General features: G+C 43.4%; 1 protein-coding gene across 14 annotated transcripts in view; it reads right to left on the minus strand.

Moving 5' to 3' along the window:
* The window catches only part of THSD7A (thrombospondin type 1 domain containing 7A), a 269,706-nt gene that overhangs the window by 106,951 nt on the left and 135,201 nt on the right, over positions 1-27,554 (minus strand). For 8 of the 14 annotated variants that reach the window (XM_083467769.1, XM_083467767.1, XM_083467762.1 and 5 more), the window contains 5 exons: positions 13,921-14,169; positions 10,540-10,721; positions 7,345-7,413; positions 5,359-5,514; positions 1,243-1,446 (listed from right to left, as the gene is read on the minus strand). In XM_083467769.1, coding sequence (XP_083323895.1) covers positions 1,243-1,446; positions 5,359-5,514; positions 7,345-7,413; positions 10,540-10,721; positions 13,921-14,169 — 860 coding nt within the window. The remainder of the gene's footprint in view (positions 1-1,242; positions 1,447-5,358; positions 5,515-7,344; positions 7,414-10,539; positions 10,722-13,920; positions 14,170-27,554) is intronic. The other 6 variants (XM_083467766.1, XM_083467764.1, XM_083467771.1 and 3 more) reach the window with 1 other exon arrangement.

Below are 27,554 nucleotides of genomic sequence, written 5' to 3' on the forward strand. Positions count from 1 at the left end.
TGAAAAATCAATATGATGTAATTATTTCCCTTTCAAACCATGATACAATAGCATTTCCTTTGCCCATGGAATTGTTCCACAACATGACCTGTCAAACCAACTTCCAAGGGCTGAACCTCATGTTACAGCCACCCCAAGCCTATTCCTATGATGAAAGGAAGGAGGGTAGTGCAACCCAGTACCATCAATTTCAGTGGCAGCCCCATGTAGATTTTTTTTAAAATATGTACTCATGCCCTTACACTTTGTTTCTTAAGATATTATTAACCTGCCAAAGGAACAATAGCTCACAGATTAGTATTAATATGCGTTTGGACAGAGAGGGAAACATTAATTTCCAGTTGAATTCTATTCAACTAAAAAAAAAAAAAAGAAATGAAAATTTGAGTCAATCTACCAAGCAAATTCTTATCGTTTCCTTTTTTACCGATTCTATTTCCACCTCCATCTTCTAAAGAAATACTGAAAACATTGACACTTCACACTAGTGAAAATTAGCCTGTCAAAATGCATGATAAAAATGGCAACTCAGATAGTGAATGAGCGTGGGAGTTCACATCACATTTCTGATAACTCCCTACCATCCTGTCAACAATTGCACACATCCACCCCTCATTCACACTGCCGTTCCATCAGCATAAATTTGGCACATGTAAAGGAATGTTGGCAACCCACCAACTGTTTGTGATTTGAACTAATCCAAGCCCAGTCTTTACTTTCTGATAGTACAAGATCTACATCCATTGCTGGAACATGTATAGTAAATTTTGCTTCGAATCTATAGCCACTGTTTAATCAGAACACTACAACCACAATGCAAAATTCCACAGGTGCAGCTGGTTGTTTTTATCTCCCATTTTCTTCAAACAATTTCCTCTTCTTCCATTCAATACTATCTGAGCTTTTTTAAAAAAAACAGCAGACAGTTCAAAACACAGCATTTGTCTATTCCAAGGACAGCTAACATGGTGACCTCTAGATTTTGTTGTAGAACAACTTCTGGACGGTGCCACAATGATGGCCCAGCACTTGCAATTTGGAAGGAGAACAGTTGGCTTCTAGAGCCAAAAAAAAAAAAAAAAAAAAAAATCCATTGCTGTACACGCAGGATCCTAGTGCCCATCATAGGAACTCAAGAGGACTGGGGTTTTCCTTCCCCCTCCCTTCTTTTTCCCCCTATGAAACACCAACTCCCTAGAATAAATGAATGAGAAACCCCAGAAAACGGGCAGATCAGCCTACCATCACTGTTGATGCAGACCACCTGTGGCACCTGAGTACCAGGCCCACACTCCTTCTCATTGTCTGGAATGCAGTCTTCCAGTCGTACTATCCTCCAATCAAAGCAAGAAGGTTCTTCACATGGGATGGCTTCAAGCAGATGAGGACAGTTGCCAGTGCCTCCTGTAGGTTCATTTGTAATGCGACGTTTCCTTAGTTTAAAACCTTGAGTATGAGAAATAAGGAGCAATTATCACAGCGATTCCAATGCACAAGGTATAATCATCGTTTCCCATTCACGTTTTAAACCGTATGGTTTTTGCCAAGTGCTTCCTAAAGACAGCTGTGACATGTTTGTTCAATACAAGACTTTATGTAATTAACATCTCTGAAATAACGAAATATCCAAACCTTGAAAGTCTTGGAACTCTTACCAATGAACTGCTGACTTCTGCATTGTGTGTTCGTGTGTGTGTGTGTGTGTGTGTGTGTGTGTGTGTGTGTTTCTGTGTGTGTGTGTGTGTGTGTGTGTGTGTGTGTGTGTTAGATCTGAAAAACACATTTCAAGTGCAGCCGCTGGGTAAGTTGCATAATGTTGGAGTTACCCCTTGACATTTGCCTGTTCTGTTTATATAGATACTTTTCATATACTTGAGGATGTGAACAAAATCCATGTGTGAGGCTGGTCACCTGTGTGCTCCACCTTTGCCCTCCCTGTCTCATGAAAGCAGTCATAGGAGGTTTGATTTTTAAAAATGTATGGGTGGGGGGAAAGCCTTTTCCCACCTCATGCTTTTTTGCCATGTTTTTACATACTGGCATCGGAAATGTGATTTAGTATTTGACAGCATCAACCATAAAACAAATATATTCAGATCGCCTTTGTTTTCTAAACTTTAATCTTCTACCTCTGAGGAGAAAAGCTGCTCAAGTAAGTCTCTGATGACCCAAAAATCCAGAAAAGTGCAATTCTGACTGAAGAGCAGGCATGGCATAAAACCTTGATCTTCAGCGCTCAGTTCAAGGTGTAGCCAAGCTTCAGCTCTTAGTTCTTGAAATATATTTAGCTTTCTGTGAGGCAGCTCTGAGGCAAATGTGGGCCATTAAAAAAAGAATAACTGAATCTGAAGGAAAAGAAACAGAATGGAACAAAAGTGTAGGAGAAACAGAAACAGGAAATATAGGTAAGAGAAAGAGAAGGATCACAATTATAAGTGTTTGAGGGGTTTTTAAAAAGCTGACAAATAAACATATTTATCAATAAAAGAGAATGACGTACATTACAATCCCATATATGTCTACTCAAAAGTAAGCCCTACTGAGTCTAATAGAGCTTACTCCCGGGTAGGTGATAAAGGACTGCAGCCTGAAAAACATAAGATGAGAAAGAGGGAAGGGGAGAGTTTGTACTGATTAAGTAGCAAATAGGAACAAGCAAATAAAAAGGGGGGAAGTTTGTAATTCCTGCAGAAGGTTCCTGAAAAGGTTTAAGTAAACTGCAGAGGTCAGTTTGCTTCCAAATCCAAAGGCAAGAGGAGCCCACCAAAACAGAGAAAGGCAAAGACAGAGACTAAGTAAAAGTAAAATGAATTATGTCTCTCTTCAACTATTTGCCTCAAGGTGGCAGAAAAAATAGATTTTAAAGTTACAGTACAATGGCTGTGTTCAAAATGAAGCTGAAATGTGAAGGCGGGGAAGGGTAAGATTGCATGTGGGTGTGTGAGCAGTTATGCTTGGAAAGGGACTTTTCACTGTTGACTAGTCAGGAGATTAAAATATTTCTGGATTTGGCCTCCATTACTGTGATAAATTTTGGAATGGGCCATGCTAATAAGATCTACGTCAGGTTTTCAGGGGTCCTCATTATGGCTCCTGCATCTTCCCCATCCCTAACAGAGGTGACTAACCTAGAGCTTCTTTCTTGCATACTCCAGCCCCTGCAACCTGTGCAAATCTGATTTCAGCAGACAGGTTGGTGGGGGTAGATCTCCCTGGAAACAACAGGAGAGGAGAGGAGAGGAGAGGAGAGGAGAGGAGAGGAGAGGAGAGGAGAGGAGAGGAGAGGATGCAACAATAATGTGGGCTGCAGGTGCAGACTAAGAATCATAAATTGCAAAACTGGTAGGTCAGAGGAAGGGACAACAGCATGAAGGTAGTACAATTGGGGCCAGCATGTTAAACAGATGCTTGTCCCATTCTCATATAAAATAGGTAGGGTCTACTCTTTAGAGAAAAAGGAGAGCACTGGGAAGAAGGAAGACTGCTTCCTTCTCTCCACTCTATGGTTTCCAGCAATCCCCATCACAGTTCGCTTCCAGTATCTCAGCCTTGGGGCCGCGGGACACTTAAAAGCTAGATGGGATGGGGAGGTAAGACAGGAGGCAGGCTGATTTTGTTCCACTCTTCATTAACTTTTTTGGTAGAAAGGAGGAGTGCAGAACCTGTAGCCCTTTGGATGCTGTTGGGCTCCAACTCCCATCAGCCCCAGGCAGAATGGCCCAATGGTCAGGGATGATGGGAGCTGTGGTCTGGCAACATCTTGAGGGTGGCAGATTACTTGCCTCTGGTGTGATGAGTAGAGTTTCCCACCTTTTCTTTGTAGGTGAACTTGACTAAGGTGTTTAAGATGCGTGTGACTGTTCTGCAAGGCTAGTTTGGCTCTTTGACATGACTCAGGAGCCGCTCTAGTTAAAATGCTACTGTAAATTCCTGGAGCAAACCATTGCAATGTGCCTGCAATTCGCTGAGAGGAATGGTTTTATTATGTACACATAAACGTTTTGAAGAGCAAAATATTTCTTTGGAAGCTGAATGCTTGGCTATTTCGTGAGCACAAATCATTCCAGATGGATGGTGTCAAGAATGCCATAACTAAGTCCATGGGGATTTCTGTTTGTGAGTGAAGGTGACTTTCTCTGCAGAAATATTTCCTTCTCTGAAATATTGGCAAGTCCACCCTGTTTTCTGACTTGCCTCAACTGATCTCCAAAGCACTGCAGCTGCTTCTTAACATTATTTGTATACAACCCTCTCAACGAAGATCACGGGCAGTTTACCACATAAAAATACAAAATGAAAACACAAAGTACATAAAAAACCCAAACCAATAACCCTCCACCCTGCTCCCACAAACACATTTAAAAAGCAATAAATTGTTTAATCAGCCAAAGGCCTGGATACAGAGAAATGTTTTCATATATATAATGAAGGCACCAGGCGAGGCCGCCTGGGGAGAGCATTCCACAAACAGGGAGCCACCACAAAAAGGCCTGTCATCATGTTATCACCCACTGGACCTCTCATGGAGGAGGCACATGAAGAAGGGCCTCAGATGATGATCACAGGGTCTAGGGCAATTCATATGGGGAGAGGCGGTCCTTGAGGTATTGCAGTCCTGAGCCATTTATGGGGGCGCAGTGGGGCAGTGGTCTGTGGGGACCTGTACCAGCCAGGAGGAAGGGGGAGCTTCAGAGGCACAGGAAGCTTCAGAGCTGGAGGAAGAGGCAGGCCAGTGCAGTTAAGGGCCGGGTGCTTCCCCACTCTCCCCTGCACCACTGTCTCCCAGAACCAGTAGAGAACTGAAGTGGGAAGAGCAGAAGCAGCTTCCAAGCAGGCGTAGTCTCTAGCTATATGTGTGCAGCCCAGAGGAGGGATGTACATAAACTGCTGGAGGGAGAGTAGCCCCCAGTTGTTGCAATTTCTCCTTATGGCACGGACCTGCCTAGACGCTAGATTGGTGTGGGTCAGTGTCCAGAGCTGTAGAAGCGACTGTGTTACCTTTGACAATAAAGAGTTAAATCTCGGACATATACATTCCTTTGGTTGGGAGACGTCCTCGACACATACCCCTTCTTCAGTGAAGTCCTTATTATCAACAATGGCTACAATAAAAGAAGAATTCAGATGGACAGTACTGCCTTAAGGTTCTGAAACTCAGGCAGTAATGCCTGTTTGAACTCCTATTTAATATTGGCAGCAAACATGGAAGTCTCTCTCTGATCAAATTTTGGTGGCACTGGCCACCTATCTGTATACGAGGCTTATGTCAAAATCCACCTAGAGCTCAAACATTATTCTAACATAGCTCAGTATGCAATAAAAGCAAATAATACCCATTTATTTAAAAATTGCACATACCCTTTTTGGCTTGTTGGTCATCACAGCTTTCAAAGGTACATGGCCCCCAAGCGGACCAGGCTGATACCTCACACTCTATGGGGCACGGAATATGGCACAATTGCGTTGTGCTAGGTGTTGGCCCTGTGCACAGTTTGTAGTCCACTGGCTTAGATGCTATAGGGAAGAAAAAGACAGCACAATGGGGTTCTTTGTTTTTATTTCACACATGAATGAAGCTTTGCTGCAAGTCAACACTGCTACCCATCAGAGAGTGCTTTCTCATCTCTTTAATTCGGTCTTCCTCAAGCTAGTTTTTGAAATGGGGGACGGGGGCGGTTAGAGCCCAGGAAGCTGTACTAGAAGCTATACTAGAGCTAGTTCATATCCAAGACATGATGTTTGGAAATCTCTGAAAATACTGCATAATTTCCAAGCATTCTGTTCTTCCATTCCATGCAACGAAAACACAGCTGTGCCATAAGAAATGACACCACTTTCAAAAGGCTATTTCAGACCACCTAAGGGATGCATGTGTGAAGTCCACACTGTTAAAGAAAAGGAAGTTTGAATAGATATACATATGCTGTGTAGTTTCTCAAACTCCTCTTTCCTGCAAGAGGGGGAAATGACAGCAGTGTGCTTTCCATATGCTACATCCAGACAGAATTATTAATCGAGTGGCCTATGAGGATCCCTTCCCCGGGTACATGCATGCAATGGCACAGGAAATAGAAGCAAAGTGTATCTCCTTAGGACACTTTCTATGACTCTTGAGATAGCAGGGAGCACATTACACAAACTAGTTAGAGACACTTAAGAAATAAGAATTGACTAGCTGGATTCTCCAATAATAGCCAGCCATAACCACCGGGGGCTCATAAACAGCACATAAGCTGTGAGATAACTCAATCACAAGTATATTGCCTCTGAACACCAAGGCTCCATTTTTAGCTTTAAAAAAAGAGGAGAAAAGCTGGTCCATGCTGTTTCCAGCCCAGTCTTGTGAATGGTACATGCTATAGTGATATCTCCAGCCCAAACCATTGAGGATCATCTTGCACAATTTCACTGTATCAGATTTACAGAAGAGGATTGTATATATGGAGGAAGGTTTTTTTTATCTACCAACAAAGCTACTTCACTCTAGGAAATCCTTTACTCTAGTAACTGAGGCTGCAATGAAATTGCATAATTTATTGCTCCACAAAGTGGCTCACAACATAAATACACAGCCAAATAAAACCATTTAAAATATTCATTTAGAACACTAAAACCTAATCCCAGCACAGAAATTAACAATACAGCCATGAAAAAGGAATTGCAGTAGACTTCAACATCATCTCCATTCTATACTCTTGGCATAGAAAACATTGACGGCCTTTAGAAAAAAGATGGTCTTTGTGGCCAACTTAGAAGAGGCCTGCCTAGAATCCAAAGGGATCAAATTTCACTGTGTGGCCACTGCCAAGAAGGTCCTTGTGATAACAACCAAAGGCTCTCCAGACCAGGAGTAGTCAGTGTGGTGTCCTACAGAGGTGGTTGGGTTACAAATCCCACTATAACTGACTATATTGGCCATGATAACTAAAGTCCAACAACATCTGGAAGGCACCCCCAGCTTTGCACATGCAGGTGAAAGCAAGCCCTTACTTTCTGAATTAAGGTTGATAAGCAATAGAACATGTAAGTCACAATGTTTTGTACAGCACAGGAAGTAAAGGAGCCGCTAAATGCATTAAAAGGAATATGAGAAATAAATTTCTAGTTTATCCGTATTGTTCTATGCATGCCGAAGTGTAATCAGTTATGCCCTTTTATCATTCTTTTTAATATCTTCAACGTTTTAATGTGAAAGCCCACAGCTTCAGAAACAGAGAAACTGGTTTGTTTGTTTTTAATAGAGCGGTGTGTCCTCTATACAGCCAACACACTTTTCTCAAACTGAAGAGCGAGTCCTTAGACGTGTTTCAGTGAAACGTCAGACTGAAGGCCTCAATTACATACCTGTTATTTCAAAAGTGATTGATAGAAGTGGTGCAGCACTAGCCCTCGATGTGCTCTGTGACTGACTTTCTGAAATAGCAGGGACAAAGACCGCCATGAATACAAGAGAACGGAGGGTTTTTAATACAGCCTAAGACAGAACGAGCTGCTTAGAATTACACAGCTTACACTGCAAGTATGGGAGCATCTAACAGCTATAGTGGCTGAGTTTCCTTTGTTTGTTTGCCATTCCCTAGTTCAAACTGTGCTGAGAAGTGGGAGGTAGGGTGTGTGTGTGTGTGTGTGTGTGTGTGTGTGTGTGTGGTGTTCCCCCTATGTGTATATGCAGGCCTGCCTGCCTGTATGTGAGTGAGAGAGAGAGCAGGTGTGGGGCGGTCACATCACCTTTGAATAATACATAGAAATCTCAATACAGTTTACCCCTGTGATGTCCTCCTGCCTCCTACAGCTTTATAAACATAAGCTCAACTTTCTCTCTTTACTAGCTGAACCTCTAGGGAAGGTTACTGAGACAGAGCAGTTCAATAGTCTCCAGTTCTCCTAACACATTCTAACAAGAATAGCTTTGATGTCAGCCTATACTAAGAAAAGATGTTATGGACTACTGAAATCCTGATCCCCTTTGGAAATTTGTTGCTGGCTTTATTAACGTCTTTCTTTATGCAAGACTTACTGTCACCATCTAAATGGTACAAACATTTTGATTCTTCCTCATTGACTGGTTGATTGCCCTGTCCTCTCAGATGGTCTGCATTATAAAAACTATGCACTTCCATCATTATTATTGGGTCGAAATATGTACCACATGCAGAGCAAGAATGGTTTGATCCAAGTATCTGGATCAAAATCGGCACTTGGCTCTCTAGCCTTCTCAAATAACACCTCCGTGTGCACAGACCATGTTCTGGGTCTCTAAAACATAATTCTTATTTGAAACAAGCTAAGGACACCTCTGTGGCTGTATTTCTTTAAAAGTCAATGTGTACAGCCTAATGCCAGAATATATTGTGGGTGTTTCAGGTCGTTCGAAACTGTGGGCTAGGATGCATTTTATTCAAGTTTATTTGGGTTTTATGAATTGTTTTATACCATTAAAGAAGGGGTGGGAACTATATTGTTAAATTCTACCATACAATTGCTTCACTTATTTAGAGAATGCCACTTACTTAAAGATACAATCCACTGGTTAAGTTCTACTGTGCAATTCCACAAGTGCAAGTTATCAATAGTTTTGTGAACTTGTAAAATTCCCATTTCAATGCTGGTATATACAGAGAAGGGAAAGTCTCTTTGTTTTTACAAGTTGTTAGAGAAAGATTAACATGATAGAATGCTGATTCCATGATAGGGTGGTATATGGAGCCTTTTTCTTTTGCAATCTCCATGCCCATTGAACATTTCTTAGATTTCATAAATATACAGTAACCTTAAGGCTGCCTTCATCAACCTGATGTATTCCAGATGTTTTGGACAAGGACTCTCATCAGTCCCAGCCAGCATATCAATGTGGGCTGGGGCTCTAATCCAAGGTAGTGGAGCTACCTTGAAGATGGTCCAGAGGCTGCAGAATGCAGCTGCTAGCTTGGGAAGTGGGTAGCCCCGATGGGACCATGTGACACCAGTCCTGAAAGCTCTGTACTGGCTGCCAGTGACCTACTAGGCCCAATTCAAGATGTTAGTACTAGCACATGAAATCTTGGAAGTGAGGCTGTGGTGGTGCTGCCACTGGGGGCCACCCAGTTAGTGCTGACCTGTGGCAGGGCCTTTTCAGTGGTGGTTCCCCAGTTGTAGAAGGCCCTCCCCTAGTGTGGTGTGCCTGTCTGTAACATGATTAATTTTCAGGAGGAATATGAAAACATTCCTGTTTACCAAGCATTTGGCTGAAGAACGCTGTTCCTGGCAACCTTAAGATCATTGGACAGGAGAATGTTTCTAACTGCTTTTAGAAAGTCCTGACCTGTAACTGCTTTCAGATACTTTTAACTGTAATTGCTTTTAGAATGTTTTAACTGTCTTAGAAAGTTTTTGCTGTGTTTCTGATGAAGGGGCGGCATATAAATTAATTCATTCAATAAATAAAACATCTGGAGAGGACAAGATTGGCACGGGCAGCCTTAAGTTGTGGGAGGCATGCAAAAAAGAGGGAGATCATAGCAACACACTGTTAAACGGAACATTGCCCACTATAAATTAGAAGAGGGGTTGTGGGACTCAAGAGATTTTTCAGGTAATATAAGAAGGGAATGTAAAGATAAACTTTTCATTTAAATGAGAAATTGAGCTACTGAAGAACTACAAAATGGATTTTGAAATAGAAATAGTTTTCTTCCTGATGACAATTATCACTTGGCTGCTCTCATATATTTCACAAAGCTAGCATTGTCCTGGTCCCCCAATGCATATGGCTGCGGTAAACATCAGATACCACTGACCCCAAACGGTGTCTGGGTCACCAACCTGGAGCTGCATTGCATGACAGAATTAACTGTTTTTGCTGGCAAGATCCTTTATGCATGGTGAAGGAACTAGAGGGCAATCAAATAAGTAGTGTGTGTAGAATTCAGTGATAAAGCACATACGTTGTATGTGTCCTATGCCAGCCCCAGTTCTCTGGTTAAAGGGTCTCAGGTAACAGGTGTATGAAGCACTGAGTTACAAGATACACATCTTTGCTCATTGGATACTTGAAGCAGGTGGGTATTTGGTGCTGAACTAGCAATTCCTAATATTCAGTTGCGAAATGATGGCCAATTAAAGATGATGATGATGATGATGATGATGATGATGATGATGATGATAATAATAATAATAATAATAATAATAATAATAATAATAATAAACTTCACATTTGTATACACTTCCAATTGATTCATGCACATTATGTGGTTTTCATCCTGACAATAACCCAGTAAAGTAAGTTACTGTCACCTGTGCTGCAGGTGAGGGGACATAAGGCTGAGAATGGGTTGCCTAAGGCCATCTAGTGCATTAACAGCAACGATGAGAATCAAACCAGAGAGACTCCCTGATTTGTGGCCCAGTCTTGTAGTCATTATGCTCCACATTTCCACGAATACCATAACTCAGAAAGCATTTATACCTTATAACTGAAATGTGATTTTAAGAGAACTGAAAACAGTAACGTTGGAAGGTTTAACATTTATGCTAATTCATTCGTTATTGTTTCAAACATACCTTCTTTTTCCTTAAGGGTATTTAAATAGGAGAGGAGATTTTCATTAGCTTGCACACAATATACCTCCCGAACCTGAATCCCACCTCCACACAGAGCTGTTTGATTTCCTCGACGTTTATCCTGTTGGCTTAGTAAAGGGTCAATGCGACATTCTGTCCATTCTGTGGTTCTCCATCCATACCTGAATCAAATAAATTGCCAATTGATAAAACTAGCAACTGAAACGCACGATAAAGCAATCGGAGTTAACGTCATAAGCAAAGTGTCTTAACATTTTGGCTTTCGTTATCAGCAGGGAAGCAATCCAAAGGTTTATTTTTTTAACTAGCTAAAATGGTTCAGATACAGACTACATTAGTTAAATTTAAAGGTAAAGGTAAAGGTAGCCCTGCCCATACGGGCCAGTCTTGCCAGACTCTAGGGTTGTGCGCTCATCTCACTCTATAGGCCGGGAGCCAGCGCTGTCTGCAGACACTTCCGGGTCACATGGCCAGCGTGACAAGCTGCATCTGGCGAGCCAGCGCAGCACACGGAACGCCATTTACCTTCCCGCTGGTAAGCGGTCCCTATTTATCTACTTGCACCCGGGGGTGCTTTCGAACTGCTAGGTTGGCAGGCGCTGGGACCGAACGACGGGAGCGCACCCCGCCGCGGGGATTCGAACCGCCGACCATGCGATCGGCAAGTCCTAGGCGCTGAGGTTTTACCCACAGCGCCACCCGCGTCCCCTTAGTTAAATTTAGGTCCCTTTAAAATCAGCAATACAAGCTTGCCATGGCTTAGGTCCCCCTGGTTTCAATGGGAATGATGTGAAACTAAGTAAGGTTACAATCCTATACCGCTTACCTAGAGATCAAGGGGCAATAAGGCTATAGCACTATTAGTCTGGATGCAACCCAGCATTCCAGGTTAGAGAGGAGTGCTTTATTTACACTAAATGACAGATAATTATTGAAAGAATGAATAGATTTATTTATGTATTACAACCGACAGGCAGATTGCTGCGTGAATGGAGGCAAAACGGAGTGCCTGGGTAAGCTGCCACAACAATCTGAAGCTAAAACAATGCAATGAAAACACAAGGAAATCCAAGATAAACACATATACATTGAAAATGTTGCGTGCAGGGAAGGGAATTAGAAACTTTCAGTTTCCCTTTGATAAGAAACAGAAAAGTTTATCATGCATAGCTATAGCTTTTGCTCCCTATTCACTTCTGCTTCTCATATATATATATATATATATATATTCATTCCTTCATTGTCAAGATGATGGCGGTTTCTCTGGAATGCTCAGGCCTCCCTGCTGAGCAATGATGAATGATCAGAAGCTGTGAGCTTTCCAATCAGCCCAGTGCACAGAGAAAAAAGATCTGATACAGAGTTAAAAATCTCAATCAGCCTTATGAAGCGAAAGAAATGTCACAAGACGCTCCACTCAACCAGCGCTTTAAGCAGATATCAAGGGAACCATTTCTACAGGCCACGGGAGATGGAGAATGATATTTCTTTTCTTCCGAGAAGAATGACAATGCCCCACAATCAAAGACAGGAAAGCAAAATAACACAACATCAAAAATAGCTTTGCTAAGACCGCAATCCTGTACTATACACACTAACCAGGGAGTTTAAAGGGGTTTACTTCTGAGTAGGCATACATACTATTGCACTCTGCGACTCCTTCCCAGAAAATGAAAGAGAAGATTAAACGTGGGAGGAGGGGAGGGAACCCAGACAGTTCCCTATGTTCATGTGCTAATATTAATCTCAATTAGAAGCTGCACATTAAAGAAATCGTTTGAATCTAAACTGCTTACTGCCACGTCTTCTGGGCTCTAAGCAGGACTAATTTATTTCCTGCTACTTTTAGATCTTTCCCCTACTGACCAGTTGCTGAAGACATCAGGATGCTCAAGGAATATTTATCAGCCTTGCACACAGAATGGGTCTTTTATCCCTCTGTGTGTAGAATACTTCAGAGACTGAGAATTTGCTGCAAAAAATATTCTGTGGAAAATACTGCTCTTGTCCAGCAATTACACTGATTTACTCCCAAAATGAAACTCTAGTGCCACCTTGCTGAGACGGATACCAGTTGGCAATACATTGGAGATAAGGCAACTAATGCCCCTCTCCCATATAAAAACTGGAATTTCTTTCTAAATTATGGGCATACTCATTTCCTAGAGCCAGTGGATATCCCTATCTATATCTATATACACAATAAAAAGTGTGTGTGGATAAAAACATAGCTGTTGCTTATCTCTTGTGAGCCCTCTCTTGCCACTGGCTGAACTGCAGTGATGTTCCACTTGTGAAATTCTGTGTTCCATTGGAAACATGATCTTGAGTACTTTTGATTCACTGGCTTCATCCATTACACAGGGTAGTATATTTTTCAAATACCTCCATAACAATAACCTCATGGTGTCTGCTCTTAAGTTTTAATTTAACTGCAGCTTTTAAAACTCTTCCTGCCCCACTACAGTAAACACATTATGAACCAGAATTACATTTGAAAGTGAAATCTTGCAAGGACTATTCAAAAATTTTGAAAGAAAGAACTAGAGCCCACAAGAAGGGTGATCACAAGATTGCAAAACTACTGATTTCCAAGAATGACAAAGAACGCTTTTAAGGTGGCAGGCCCAAAGGAACCTCTTTTTTGTCTATTTACCAGGACCCAAAATGGTTTTATTGTACATAATTCAAGATGCATTTGGAGGTGGCAAAAAAAAGCTCTTCTCCAAGTGCTGCTATCAGCACAACCGCTGGCAACAGCAATTCCTTGAAAAACCAAAATCTCCTTCCCAGGGTTAAAAAAAATAAAATAGCTGAAGTCATTTTACCAATGCCTTATAAAATGTTGGAATCCTTGTAAATTCTTGTAAATGCCCCGCGTGTGAATGTGGTAGCTCTATTTTGGATAACTGTGAATATGTGCTTCCTTTCACCCTAAAAGAATGAGCTTGACTGACCAACTAAGGTATGGGGCCTTCTAATCTGTACCGAACTCTTAAGCACACCCCAGTAGAAAACCAGAAACTATTTCCATATTAGTTGAAGCAAGCCTGATACATGTTAGTCCGGTGGCATAGAAGCTTCAGTAGTATTGTTCCTACCTGCACCAATGGGTAATGGGAGAAGGCAAGGGCTATGTGACTGGAGCTCACACTGGAGCTCTGACCCATGCCATGGTAACCCTACAGAAAGAATGGGCTCCTTCCATTACTATTTATTTATCTGAAATGTAACCCTGGGCTTCACACATCACCCCACTAATGTAAAATAGAGGGCCCCTGAAGCAGCTCCCAGGCTGCAAGAATAACATGAGTCCCAGGCATACCCATTGCTGAAGGTCTAGGACATGTCAATACTTACGTGATACACGGAGCCACCCCATCTCCTTGAGACGTGCACTGTTCCATTTCTTCTAGCTCTGGACACTCATTTTCACTGCCAATAGGAAACTGCTTAATGGTCCGTGTTCTTGTACGATTTCCTTTAGGGGATGTCAAATCAAAGCATGTTTTGGAACATGGACTCCATTCAGACCATTCTGACACCTGGCATTCCTTAGTGATCACACAGGACTGGAAGGTAATTGGTAGTGTCTCTTGCTGGCAAAAGCTGTAAAAGAGCATTAAGGTACTCAGAAAATGTATGCATTTATTAATTTTTATGACTGTATGATACACACTGCACAATAAAATGTGCTTTCTTATACCCATATCTTCTGGGAAGTGATTTCTGCTTCATGAAACAGACATTTCTGCACCTTGTTCTAGAAATTTAGATGGCCAAGAATTAGAGGAGAGACTTCTTTAATCTGTTTGTAATAAGATAACTAAATTGTTAATACTTTAGATTATTTATGCTGGATCCAATAGGGAAGATTGTATTAAGAGCCATATAAAATTACAGTAATGAGTAAGTCAGAATGTAGTTATTTCTAAAATTATAATTGCCAAGCTGATAATTAAAAGTGTGTGTATGTATAGTAACATGCCTTTAACTATGTATCTGTGGCAATTCATTTCCAATTAAGAAAAGTCATCTTAGTACACTGCCTAATTGATGTCAACAAATGGTTTACAATTCTATTAGCCTTTTATATGGGGCAGAGCTGATTAATATTCTCATTTGAAATCCAGTTAATTTTTACATCCATGGCATAAAATACTTGCAAGCAGTTTCATCCCTCATAGTTGACCTACTGCCAATATTCTGAGACATTAGGTCCCATCCCTTCTAGAAGTAGATGGGTAGGCAAAACTTCTCCACCTTCTAGAAGAGGCACATTTCATGTTCAGCATGGGAGGAAGAAGGCCCCTGGTCAACAACTGTCTGCAGCTGGGTGGAATCACAAGGGCAGGGCAGATCAGAGGCCATGTCACTTCCTGTATGCAGTGTGAAAGGAAGCCGAATTCGGGAAAGAGCCAACATTTAATTAATCCATTCATTAATTAGTTTTTGCTTATCCACCAGCCAATATGGAGGACATTTCTACTTTCCTTTCCTCAGGAAACTGGGCAGCTGCCAGTTGATGGAAAGGAATTGTACTAAATCTCTTGGCTGCCAAATGCAGCAGCCTAAGTCCTTTTTTTTTGCTTTCCTCTTAGCAAAAGTGTTCTTTCTTTATCAGCACATGGACCAGCTGATTAGATGATGGCTGCTGTCCTTTTCTTAACCCAATTATTGACTCCTGGGCACTTGGCAGAAATGACAGTGCAGAGGGGAAGCTAAGCAGAGAAAGGGCCTCCGATACCACTTCCCAAGCTAGAGGGTGCTTAATGGGCTTGTGGGTCGGGGGAGGGGGGAGGAAGTGCCACCAAATGTAAGACCTGGAAAAGCCTCCCTTTGACAACACAGAGAAAGAGTATTGTGATAGGGCACAGAGGCCAATATCCAATGGGGATTGCTTCTAGCTCCACCCCGGGTTGTTAGTTATTAGGTAGTGCAAGCAGTTCATGCTGTCCTTTGCCTTTAAATTCCTTTTCCTCTCACTATTGCGCAACATATGGGCTGTGTCTCCTGTGTCATCCTTTCTCTCTCTCTCTTTCTTATTGGCTCTCCATTGTGGATGGTATTACACTTCAGTGTGATATGCTTAACTAACATTAAGGCCTATCACTAGAACTGCACAAAATGTTAACTGTCAATCACTAGTCAAATCAGATTAAATTTTTTTTTAAAAAAAGGACCCACTATTGTTCCCTGCAGAAAAAAGTGGTGGTAATAGATATGCACAAATAGAGGCAACAATTTCTGACATATGAATAGTGTCAAATGAGCCTGCGTTCATCACACAAATATATTTCACAGTTCAGATAACCAACAGCTGCTATGACAGCTTCCTCATGCAGCAAGGACTGCAGAAATCACTGTGAATACACATACAGCCTCACCCTTATAGCTATATGTGAAGTCAATCGATAATTCAGAGGCAAATGAAAAATTATTGTGGCATCTTAGACCACATTCACCCCATACATTTAAAGCACTATGATACCACTTTAAATGGTTATGGCTTCCCTCAAAAGAATTCTGTGAGCAGTAGTTTTTGTTAAGGGTACTGAGAGTTGTTAGGAGACCACTATTCACCTCCCAGAATTACAATTCCCAGAGGTCCCTGGGAAGGAGGATTGACTAAACCACTTTGGAAATTGTAGCTCTGGGAAGGGAATAGGAGTTTCCCAACAACTCTCAGCATGATTAACAAACTATCATACCCAGAATTCCTTTGGGTATCATAGTACAGTGGTACCTCGGTTTAAGAACAGCCCTGTTTACAAACTATTTGGTTTATGAACTCTACAAAACCGGAAGTAGTGTCCCGGTTTGCTTACTTTACCTCAGTCTAAGAATGGAAGCCGAACGGTGGAAGGGCACCGGCGGTGGGAGGCCTCATTAGGGAAAGCGCGCCTTGGTTTAAGAATGGCTTTGGTTTAAGAATGGACTTCCGGAACAGATTAAGTTTGTAAACTGAGGTACCACTGTACTTTAAATGTATGTTTTAAATGTGGTCTTTGAGGTTCAGTCTTCCACAACATGGTGACCTCCAGATTTTTTAGGGTGCAATTTTCATCACTACTGACCATTGGCCATGCTTGATGAGGGCTGATGGGAAATGTAGTCCAATAACATCTGGAGGGCACTAAGTTGAGGGACACTGATCTGGATTATGGGTCATTCGTCAGCTTTCATTGCCAGCAGATGCATCAGCCAGCCTGGGACAAGTGTGTGAGTGTGTGTGTGTGTGTGTGTATACACACACACACACACACACACACAGAGAGAGAGAGAGAGAGAGAGAGAGAGAGAGAGAGAGCTGAACTGATGAACAATGGCTTAACAAAGTGAAAATGGAAAATAACATGACACCTGAATCCAAGCACAGATGAAGATGAAATGCTGTTGATTTTGAAGGAAGAAAGAGATGAAAGAAATTGCAGAGTTCCTGGGATTAATTTCCTAGAGAATAGGTAAGCGGAATCCAGGAAGAATGCATTACAATTACTAGGGAACCCATTCCTATTTTATTACAAGCAGTGCTTTTTTATGGGGGTACGCAGGGGTACCCATACCCCTAAACATTTTGTGAATCTAAGTTTGGTCTCATTGACAGGCAGTATTTCAATATGAGTAGGGAAATGAGAGTACCCCTAAACATTTTTTTTTAGAAAAAAAGGACTGATTACAAGCAACAGTATATACTGATGAAGAACACACATTTGTCAAAACTGTTGTTATTTAATGAGGGGGGGAAACTTATTTACCACTATTTATTTACATAACAGCATTTCACACTGCTTATATGTTGATAAATATGTGTAAGAATAATGAATTGACACTCAAAAACTTTTCTTAGTGCTGCAGTCCTTGACTAGGGAGTAAGCCCAATGGAACAGAATGGGACTTATCCTGTGTAAACATTCACAGGGCTACATTTTACCCTTTTGCTTTTGAAGGTACTCAGACATGTAGCAGTTACAAGTAAGGAGGTGAAAAATGCTTTATATGTATTGTCATGTTGACTGGCTGCAAAACTGGGGAGCATCTTGGTGGTAAGGAGGGAAAATGAACAGGTGCAAACTTTGCCCCACATATGTCATTTTTACAATCTCCACTGCTGCCTAGCACCATTTCCTCAGTATTTCCTGCCTGAAAAATTCCAGAATGAGGGTGGCTATTGTGAAAAAGTCAGAGGATGTAGTTTCATGGAAACGTTTGCCATGCTATTCTCAAAGTTTGGGTACAGTAAATATCATTTCACCTTTATTTAAATCCAGATTCTGCACTATTCTAGCAATGAACTGAAGAACCAGAATGACCTATAGATCAGTGCTTGCTGGGGGAAAGGAGACATTATGTGCAGGAATGCATAGCACAAGGCATAGCTGTACTTCATGTGGCGCTCACTTTAGAAAGTGTAAGCTTCCTAAATTGGCTCTAGATTCCCTACCAAGAAGTAAAATGCAAACATTAACTTCCAGCCTGCTTTTAGTGGTGGATGCAGCTTTTCACTTAACGTGAATACCATGGGGTGAATTGAGACAACGATAATTGCCTAGGGAGAAATTGGAGCTGATGGCAAGTGTCAAATATCACCATCAGGTAAAAGGCTGCCAGAATTATAGCATGTTGTAGACAGATAACCCAAGTCTGACTCTCAAAAACCAAAGTGAAACTTACAGTGCTGAGTTAGCTCAAAAGGTTCCCATTAACCAAACCATGTGCTTCAATAATATATTAATGGAAATAATGTATGAATAATACATTATTCCCATTAACCAAACCATGTGCTTCAAACCAATAAAGATACTAACATATATAATGGGGAAACTTGTACGGCAAGTCCAAACCATTTCATCCTGAGTTATGATGGATTACCATATGCAAAGCTGTCCGCATGGTGGTGACCACAGATACATATGCAAAAGGGTTAAAATGCTAATTTGAAAAGAAAAGTCTGTCCTAATAGAATTTCCCATTACTCGGTCTGCTTTCTGATGGCTAAATAGTATTAGAAACTATACTGAGTGTTGTTCTGGAAATCTAACGTAAGGTCAAAGGAAGGGTAAGGGGTTTGCATCATCAAGTAGTAGAAACCGGATGACCTAAAAAACATACTAAGAAAAGGTTTATCAAAATATGTCTTCAGGGCAACAGTCATTGAATCATGTGCTCTCCTGAAACCTATTAGGCTTCAGCTGCTTGTTTCAAAATACTGGTTTTTAGCCATGGCCAGACTGCTCTCTACAGCAAATACTCATGTGTCAGGGCTGGTATTTAGTAGGAAAATACCATTTGCCACATCCACATGCAATGCCTCTCCTTCCCTCTTCTGCTGAGCACCAAGAGAAGCCAGGGAATATGTGGAAGGAGACCATACTATGGACTTTCTCTAAGCCAGTGTTTATCCAGTTTCCTGGGGGCTGTTACAGCTGTATAGAGCTCTTTCTGGGTGGAATGGTGCTCCAAGCTGCTCCCACATAAGTGGTAACAAAAGGCCCAGGCTTTGTTTTGGTTTTTTTTTTTTTAAAAAAAAACTTTCACTCTGTAGAGTACAGTGGTACCTCAGGTTGCATACACTTCAGGTTACAGACTCCGCTAACCCAGAAATAGTGCTTCAAGTTAAGAACTTTGCTTCAGGATGAGAACAGAAATCGTGCTCCAGCGGCGTGGCAGCAGCAGGAGGCCCCATTAGCTAAAGTGGTGCTTCAGGTTAAGACCTCCGGAACGAATTAAGTACTTAACCTGAGGTACCACTGTACTCCCCTGGCTTAACTTCCCCTCACTCTCAACTGTATTGCCTTTTTATGCTGGAGCTTCTTTCATTTTACCCTTTTTTGGCATTTCCCCCCATTACTTTTTATTCCCAGCACACTAGAACTGTTAACATTTATTTTCCCCTACTTGATTTCCCTTTTGATTACATACTGACTCCTCCATTGTTCTGGAATGAATAACGTAACTAAATTCAGCAGGGAGAATGCTGCCAACATAATCTCTGGGTACATGTCAGAAATGAAACAATTGAATGCTGAGTTGTTATTTCCAGCTTTAAAATGAAAGGGGGTGGGGAACCCACCTCCTACATACAAAGAGCACAATAATTCCAGGTTAAATAAGTAACAGCAGCTTTCACACTAGTAATGCAAGACTGTTCGGCTGTAGACCATTAACTCTACAGGATGAGGGGGTTCCACATTCCTGAGGGCTTGGGGGTTTCATATTCTACAGCTGTCTAGGGAACTACTGTTTATTCCTTTATTGTAGGCAGCATTTCTCTGCTTTAATTCTCCTCCTTTTAGTGTCCTATATAACCTGAGCATTCATAAACATGATTTTCATTTTCCATTGGAAATTATTTTGTTTCAAAAGAAAAAGTAAATAAAACAAATTACTTTTTTTTTCACTGAGTGCAGTCCACACTGCATATGTTTGGTCATTCAAGAGTATCTGTATGCTTTAAAGAAAAAGAAAAAGAAAAAATAACCCAAAGTTCCATCTCTTTTGGCAGTAACCTGGTAATTTTAGTACAGGGTCCAGCACTACCAAGCAGGGGTCATGAAGCACAGCTGTATTCCCCAGCCTGTGCTCCTTTCACAGATCATAACTGGAATCCTGTACTGAAAGGTGTCCCATCTTAGAAGAATCAAGATGGGGCTGGACAACACGGCTAGTTGTGGCGTAGTGCCGAAAACCATGAGTGGAAGCCCACAAATTCCAAATTTCAGCTCTTCTCTCTGCCATAAACCTATTAGGCAAGTGACTCAGACTCTTGATGCAAATATGAAATATGGAGATAATATTGGCCACCTTATGGGGTCGTTGTAAGATTTACACAGATAAAAAGTCCATAAAATGCTATGAACCTTCTAAGGCATTATATAAATGCTACGTATTAAGAAATACAAGGGAGGCTCACGAAAATTTGTGGGAAATTGTGGAGAGGGTGGTTAGGAGTTCTCCCCCCATGTAGGCCTCCAGGATGTCTCTATACACATCTGGTGCGCAGGCTGAAACACTACCTGCCCACAGACTGTCTCGCCAGAGTGGTGCATGCTCTAGTTATCTCCTGCTTGGATTACTGCAATGCGCTCTACGTGGAGCTACCTTTGAAGGTGACCCAGAAACTACAACTAATCCAGAATGTCGCAGCCAGACTGGTGGCTGGGAGTGTCTGCCGAGACCATATTACACCAGTCCTTAAAGATCTATATTGGCTCCCAGTACATTTCCAAGCACAATTCAAAGTGTTGCCGCTGACCTTTAAAGCCCTAAACAGCCTCGGCCCAGTATACCTGAAGGAGCATCTCCACCCCCATCGTTCTGCCCAGACACTGAGGTCCAGTGCCGAGGGCCTTCTGGCAGTTCCCTGCCTGCAAGAAGTGAGGTTACAGGGAACCAGACAGAGGGCCTTCTCGGTAGGACCGCCCGCCCTGTGGAACACCCTCCCATCACATGTCAAGGAAATAAACAACTATCTGACTTTTAGAAGGCAGCTGAAGGCAGCCTTATTTAGGGAATTTTTTTATGTTTGAAGTTTTATTCTGATTTTAGTGTTCTGTTGGGAGCCACCCAGAGTGGCTGGGGTAGCCCAGCCAGATGGGCAGGGTATAAATAATAAAATGATGATGATGATGTGTTACAACTGCCAGATTCAGGAGACTTCATTCTCTCTCAATCTGTTTCTCAAAACCGGGATAAGAAAATCCACACCTGTGGCCAATTTTTGCCTTCACTCTCTGTTTAAATGGATCGCTGTGAGGTCTGTAATGAAAACAGACCATGCCTTCAGATACTCGCCTTGTCATAGCTATTGATCAGGCTGAAATATCCCTCAAACCAATCTGGAAACAAGACTGGGCACCTTAATTACCACAGGCAAGGGATGAAATACGTTCCAGTGCCACTTTCCGGGTATCAGCAAATGGATATATTGCAGCAGGTCAAAGGGAATGGTTTTACAAATATGGACATAACTGCTTCCAAGACTGGGCATTGCCATTCTTTGTTTTGCATTCCGACATTTGTATATGGAAGCTGCTTTACACTGAGCCCCTATCTCTGGTCCACCTAGCTAAATATTGGCAACAACTCTCCAGCTTCTCTTTCCCAGTTCACCACCATCCCTGGAGAGAGAGGGCTTTGTTACCTGCCGCTAACTATCTATGCTACACGATGTCCCTTTGTGCTCCAGCTAACACCTGGGACTGGCCCTGCCTCCCTCTGCACTGCTCCAGAGTGTGACTTAGGCTGCAACATCCATATATTTAAAACACTATGATACCATTTTAAACAGCCATGGCTTCCACCAAAGAACTCTTGGGAGCTGCAGTTTGTCGAAGGTGCTGTAAGTCATTAAGAGACTCCTATTCCCAGGCAGCTGAGGGCTGTCAGAGGAGAGCGTTTTGAGGCTTGTTTGCTTGTTTGTTTTGCAATCAAGCAGCATATAATTTGTACAAAATAATAAATAAAATATTCCCATGCCAGAGCTACAATACCCAGATTTCTCTGAAACAAGGGATTGGTTGTTAAACTACTCTGAAAACTGTAGTTATGAGAGGAGAATAGGAGTCTCCTAACAACTCTCAGCGCCCTTAAGAAACTACAGCTCCCAGAACTCTCTGAGAGAAGCCATGACTGTTTAAAGTGGTTTCATGGTGCTTTAAATGTATGGTGCAAATGTGGCCTAAGTCACATTCTTCAGCAGTGCAAAGGGAGGCAGGGAACAACCATTGATGAAAAGTATTTGATTTACCAATCAACTATAAACTGTCCCGTAACCAATGAGAAAACTGGCACATCTACTTATGCACTATTTAAAAATACCCTTAAGATGAAGGAGTGAGGACCAGGGGTCCACCTGGGTCCACTTTGGAGAGCCAGGCTGGAGATAAGCTGAAAGCCATCTTAGAGAGCAAACTAAAAGCTAAAAAAGACATTTCTCTCTCTCCCCTGCTTGCCCCTGCTTGCAAAACAATATTTTTGCAACACAGCGAGTTTGCAGGAGGATGCGGTCAGGGGATTTTGGAGCTGTTCTGAGAAACTGTTCGTTTGCCCAGGATGTCTAGCCCACCACAAGGTTCTAAGCCGAGCAACCTGTTGGAACCACAAAAACAGGTGGGGGGGGTTGAGCTTCAATGAATATGCATAAAGGGGAATGTTTGAGGGCTGGGTCAAGGGTTGAACCATTGTTTTGCCTGAGGGGATAAAAACTGTTTGCCCCTGGTGTTCGGGGGCATTCTCTCTCATTTCGTCCTGAATGCACCCCTTTTTGCTTTTTGTCTGACAAAGACCAAATTGAATAAAACTTTTGTTTTAAAGAAATATTGCTGCCTGGATTTTTCCATTCTGGTCTGTATCCTGAAGTCTCTAACATTTCTGGTGCTTGCGTGACTCGGATAGGGACCTTAAGTCCTCAAAAGACCAGAAGGCAGCTCCCTTGTCCTTTTCTAGGCAGGACACAGGGGAAGGGCCAATAGGCCGCTTATCCTGGCGCCACCGAGGCTTTTCTTCGGAGGAGGGCGAAGCCAATTTGACCCTTCTGCTGGATCCTGGAAGAGAAGGCAATGGATTGAAGGACCGAGGTTGACAGGACAGGCCAGAGTCCAGCCGGCTGGTGAGTACATGGAAAAGGGCCCTGGGGACAGAGGAAGACAGAGACCCCCTTGTAATTAAAAAGGGGAAGGGGCATCCTGATCACATGCCCAAGCGTGTTTGGTGGCAGTAAGGGAAGGATTGGCCCCTGATAGTCACCCACGCTTAAGGATTTAAAGGAAGGCAGAAAGGAAAAAAGGGGGGAACCGGGAGGCTAGTGTGTGTGGTACAGCGTCCAGTGAAAGAGGCACTTGGTGCGTGTGTGTGTGTAACCCCAGGGTATTCCCCTGGGGTAGAACCAATAAGTACTCCGGTTCCCAGCAGCGCGAGCTCGACTGGGCGAGGAAAATTGGGAACTGCATGTGTGTGTGTTTGGTGTTTGGGGACGCTGCACAAGGGCCATATTAAATATGGGAGGGAGTGGCTCAAAAGGTCTAATAACTCCCCTACAGTGCATGCTGAACAATTTCAAGAAAGGATTCAGCGGAGACTATGGCGTTGTGATGACGCCAGAACGCTTACGCACTCTGTGTGAACTGGACTGGACACAGCATTGAACTGGGAAGAAACATAGGGGCCCTAGTTGGGACAGGGCAACAAGGAGTATCTTTTGAGGCTGAGTAGTTATTTAGAGAAGAGTTTCAGACTCAGATTCAGATTTGGGAGCGATGAAGGGGATCGCTCCAGAGATCCCTTAGGTTATCCAAGTTAGTATACAGAACTAGAGTGCATACAAAGCTTTCAGATCTCTGGACCTCAATGAAGGCAAGAGTTCAGCCAGGCAGAGCTGGAGGGTTCTCTGCTGACCTGTAAGTTTGATAGTAAGGCAAGCCTGCTAGTTTCTCCAAAGCCCATCACTGAACTATGAAGCACATGAGCCTTGCAGACCTCCAACAGTTTTGATCCCTATAGTAACTACAGTTTGACCAGGGAGGGCAACCTAAATCCCAGAACTTAGTTAGGGAAGAGCTGGGTATCTATGTGACCAGCGGCAGTTTGGAACACATCAGGGAAACCACCAGTAGTGCCCTAGCTTCTCTGATGACCAGTGAAAGGTGGTCTATGGCTAGGAAATACGAAATGGTTTTAGACCTATAGCAGTTATAGTTGAGACAGGGAGGGCAATTTAATTGGTGTCCTTAACCAGGCACCAGCTGGATGGCTCGGTGCTCAGGTGTGTCTCAGAGAACACTGCAGCAGACCCCTGGTTTGAGACTCAGGCAGAGAAACCTCAAGAGAAGACCTGCATCTTTGTGGCCACCACAGTTGACAAGTTAGTTGCCACAGAAAAAGGATGAGGGAACAGATGAAAAAAAAAAAACAAGCCAGACACCTGAAACTGACCACAGGGTGTGACCAGCCAAGGTCAGGTGTCTGCTGGGAGAACTACTAGAAGTTAAAAAAAAAAAACCCACAAAGAAACTGCATAAAACTAAAAGAGGAAGAAGAACTTTCTCCGTTTAACTTGCATGAGTTTGTGAACATGGATGAAGTTCTAGAGGTTCACGTGATAATAGACAACCCCCCACCCCCCTGGCTGAAGAAATATAAGACTGATCAATGCAAAATTAAGGAGCACAGGCAGGAAAACGCCTCAAGAAGCCCATTTACCACGGATCCGAGGCAATAGTCCTGGCCCCACCCCCATATGATCCAAGTGCCGTGGTGGCCCCTTGGGAGGACAGGGACAGCCCCATATCCCCAAAGCTCCACCGCCGCCCCGATATGTGGCCCAGGGAGCCGAAGCAGGAAAGGGGGGGCTGCCAGACACCCCAGAAGTAGACGAGGCAGAGCCCAGTGACCAGATCCTGGACAAAATATACCCCAACCTTAAAGAATTGAGGGAAAGGATGAACAAATACAGAAGTCTGACCACTATGTATCGAAAAGCTGCAGAAGCTTATTGCAATGTTCGAGGCAAAGCATTGGGGGAGCACATAAAGCGGTCCAGGTCCACCGCAGAGGCAGGAGAAGCAGAAGTCCTGACCCCCCTTCGTATAGTTTGGGACAAGCCACTCCCTGCGCCTCCGTTCACCCTTCAATATGTCCCCTTCACCACCATCGATTTGATGAATTGGAAGACCCACACCCCTGCGTTTGCTGAGAAGCCCCAGGCAGTTGTGGACTTGCTGTCCTCTATATTTGCAGCGCATGAGGCTACCTGGGCAGATTGTCAGCAATTGCTGAGCACTCTCTTTACCTCAGAGGAAAGGAGGAGAATTAATACACAGGCTTTAGAATTTCTTGGAACGCCTGATGGAGGCATACAGAATTTGGACCCCCTTTGACTCTGAACTCCCTGCACATGAGTTAATGGTAAATGCCTCCTTCATAGGACAATGTGCAAAGGACATTAGAACCAAAATCCAAAAACACCCTGGGTTCCAGGGCATGTCCAGATCTCAGATCATGGCCATCGCCCAGAAGGTGTTTGAACAAAGAGGAGAGGCTGAGAAGAGGGAGAAAAAGCAGTGGAGGAAAGAAAAGGCAGCAGTGTTAGGCACAGCAATGGCTCACAGGCCAGGGACCCGAGGGGTCCGCCGTAGCCATTCAGAGACCCGCGGCCAAGGGGGAGGAAGATGCCTGTTCAGCAACAGCAAGGCCATAAGAATTACCCCTGTGAAAGGCTGCATGGAGCCAATTAGGAAGCTTGGTCAAAACGCATGTATTACTGGCTGGCAGAAAAGCAGCTATGGAAAAATACACAGGCTGAAACAGGCTTTGACCAGCCCATTAAGAAGTTTACAGGCGCAGTGGAGGCTTGTGAAGGAGACGTGGCTGATGCTCTAGAGAAGCCCTGGGTTGCGTGGCAGGGATTGAAGACGGCATGTCAGGCTGCAGTGGAAGCCAGACCAGAGGGGCCTAGAGGACGCCCAGAAAGCCCAGAGGGGTCTGAGGCTGCTTTGAGAAGTTGTTTCTACGGTTCAATGCATCTGTGTGATGGACTGTGTGTTGGAGAAAGGCTGAAAAGGCAGTTGCAAGCTGTTCCTCAGGCAATGGAGCACCCAAAAGTGGGGGTGCAGGCCAGGCAAGCCATTCCAAGAGTTCTGAGGAGGCCAAAGTCTCCAAGAGTTATTTGTCCTCTGAGGTGAAGTCCAACAGCGAAAGGCATTGCCATGCAATTGGCAGCTGGATGCAAGGCTAACATCTATATTGATTCTAAATATGCCTTCTTAACCCTGCATGTCCATGGCGCCCTATGGAAAGAGCGGGGCTTGAGTGGAGCCCACGGGAAAGCTCTGAAATACGTTCCAGAAGTTGAGACGTTACTAGAAGTTGTATGGGCCCCCAAAGAGATTGCTGTAATGCACTGCAAAGGCCATGATAGAGGTTGGGACATGGTCACTAGAGGCAACCGGAAAGCAGATAATGCAGCTTGTGAGGCAGCTCTGAAACCTCCACCAGTGGTCACCACCGCCCTCAACCCAGCTACCCTGTTGCCGGTAGGAGAAGGTGAGGAGCAGACGCACGATTGCATTGAGGTTATGGACACAAGACTGGACCTGGAGAGGTGGCCAGAGGAAATCGATTGGCAGACAGAGTGGCCAAGGAAGCAGCCCGGGAACCGGCCCCCGCCTCAGTTATTGGAGCAGTGGTCCCAGAAGAGATCTTAAGCACTGCTGACAAACCAGATACTATGTGTCCACCCTCATGAGGCCACATGCCACAACCAAGCAGCTGGAGAAGTATGTCTATATAGCCAACCTTTATCAACTGGCAGCCCAGATTTCCAGGAAATGCCTGCTATGCCAAAAGAATAATCCCAGAACTCACTCCAGACGATGTGGAACCACGTTACACCCTTGATGAACAGCAGTGGACCAGCCAAGAAGGAGCAACGCTCCAGGAAGGACCAGACAGCCGTGTTTTTGTGCCCCAACATCTGGCCAGCACAATTGTAAAGAATTACCACGAGTCCACCCATTTGGGAGGCCCAGCTGCTAAAGCACACCTTGGGAGAATATTCTATCTCAACTAACTGCTGCTATAACTAACTGCTGCTATATCCCAAAACTGTGCCCTGTGCGCCAACCAAGAGACTGAGACTATCACCCTTTGAACTTCTATATGGCAGGCCAACCCCTTTCGTCCGAGACATCCCCGCCAGTTTGGGGCAGATGGGAGATCACATCACCCAAGAACAAGTGCAATCCCTGTGTTTGTTGTGTGTGTTTGCTTCCTTTCCAGGTATTCCCTCGAGCATACACCTGCAGTCCCGCGGCAGTCTCGCTGAGCCGGTTCACCAGTTCCTCTGGGTGACAGCGTCTGGCGACCCCCTCATCCCCAACTGCAGTGAAAGTAGCCGAGGTGATCCCCTGGGTACATCACACGCATCTGAAGAAGGGTGTCTGGACTTGCAAGAGAAATCCTGCTGACCCTCTGAAGTTGATCATCACCTTGTGTCT

Source organism: Podarcis liolepis (assembly GCF_965112155.1).
Source record: "Podarcis liolepis genome assembly, chromosome: 12".
NCBI lineage: Eukaryota > Metazoa > Chordata > Lepidosauria > Squamata > Lacertidae > Podarcis > Podarcis liolepis.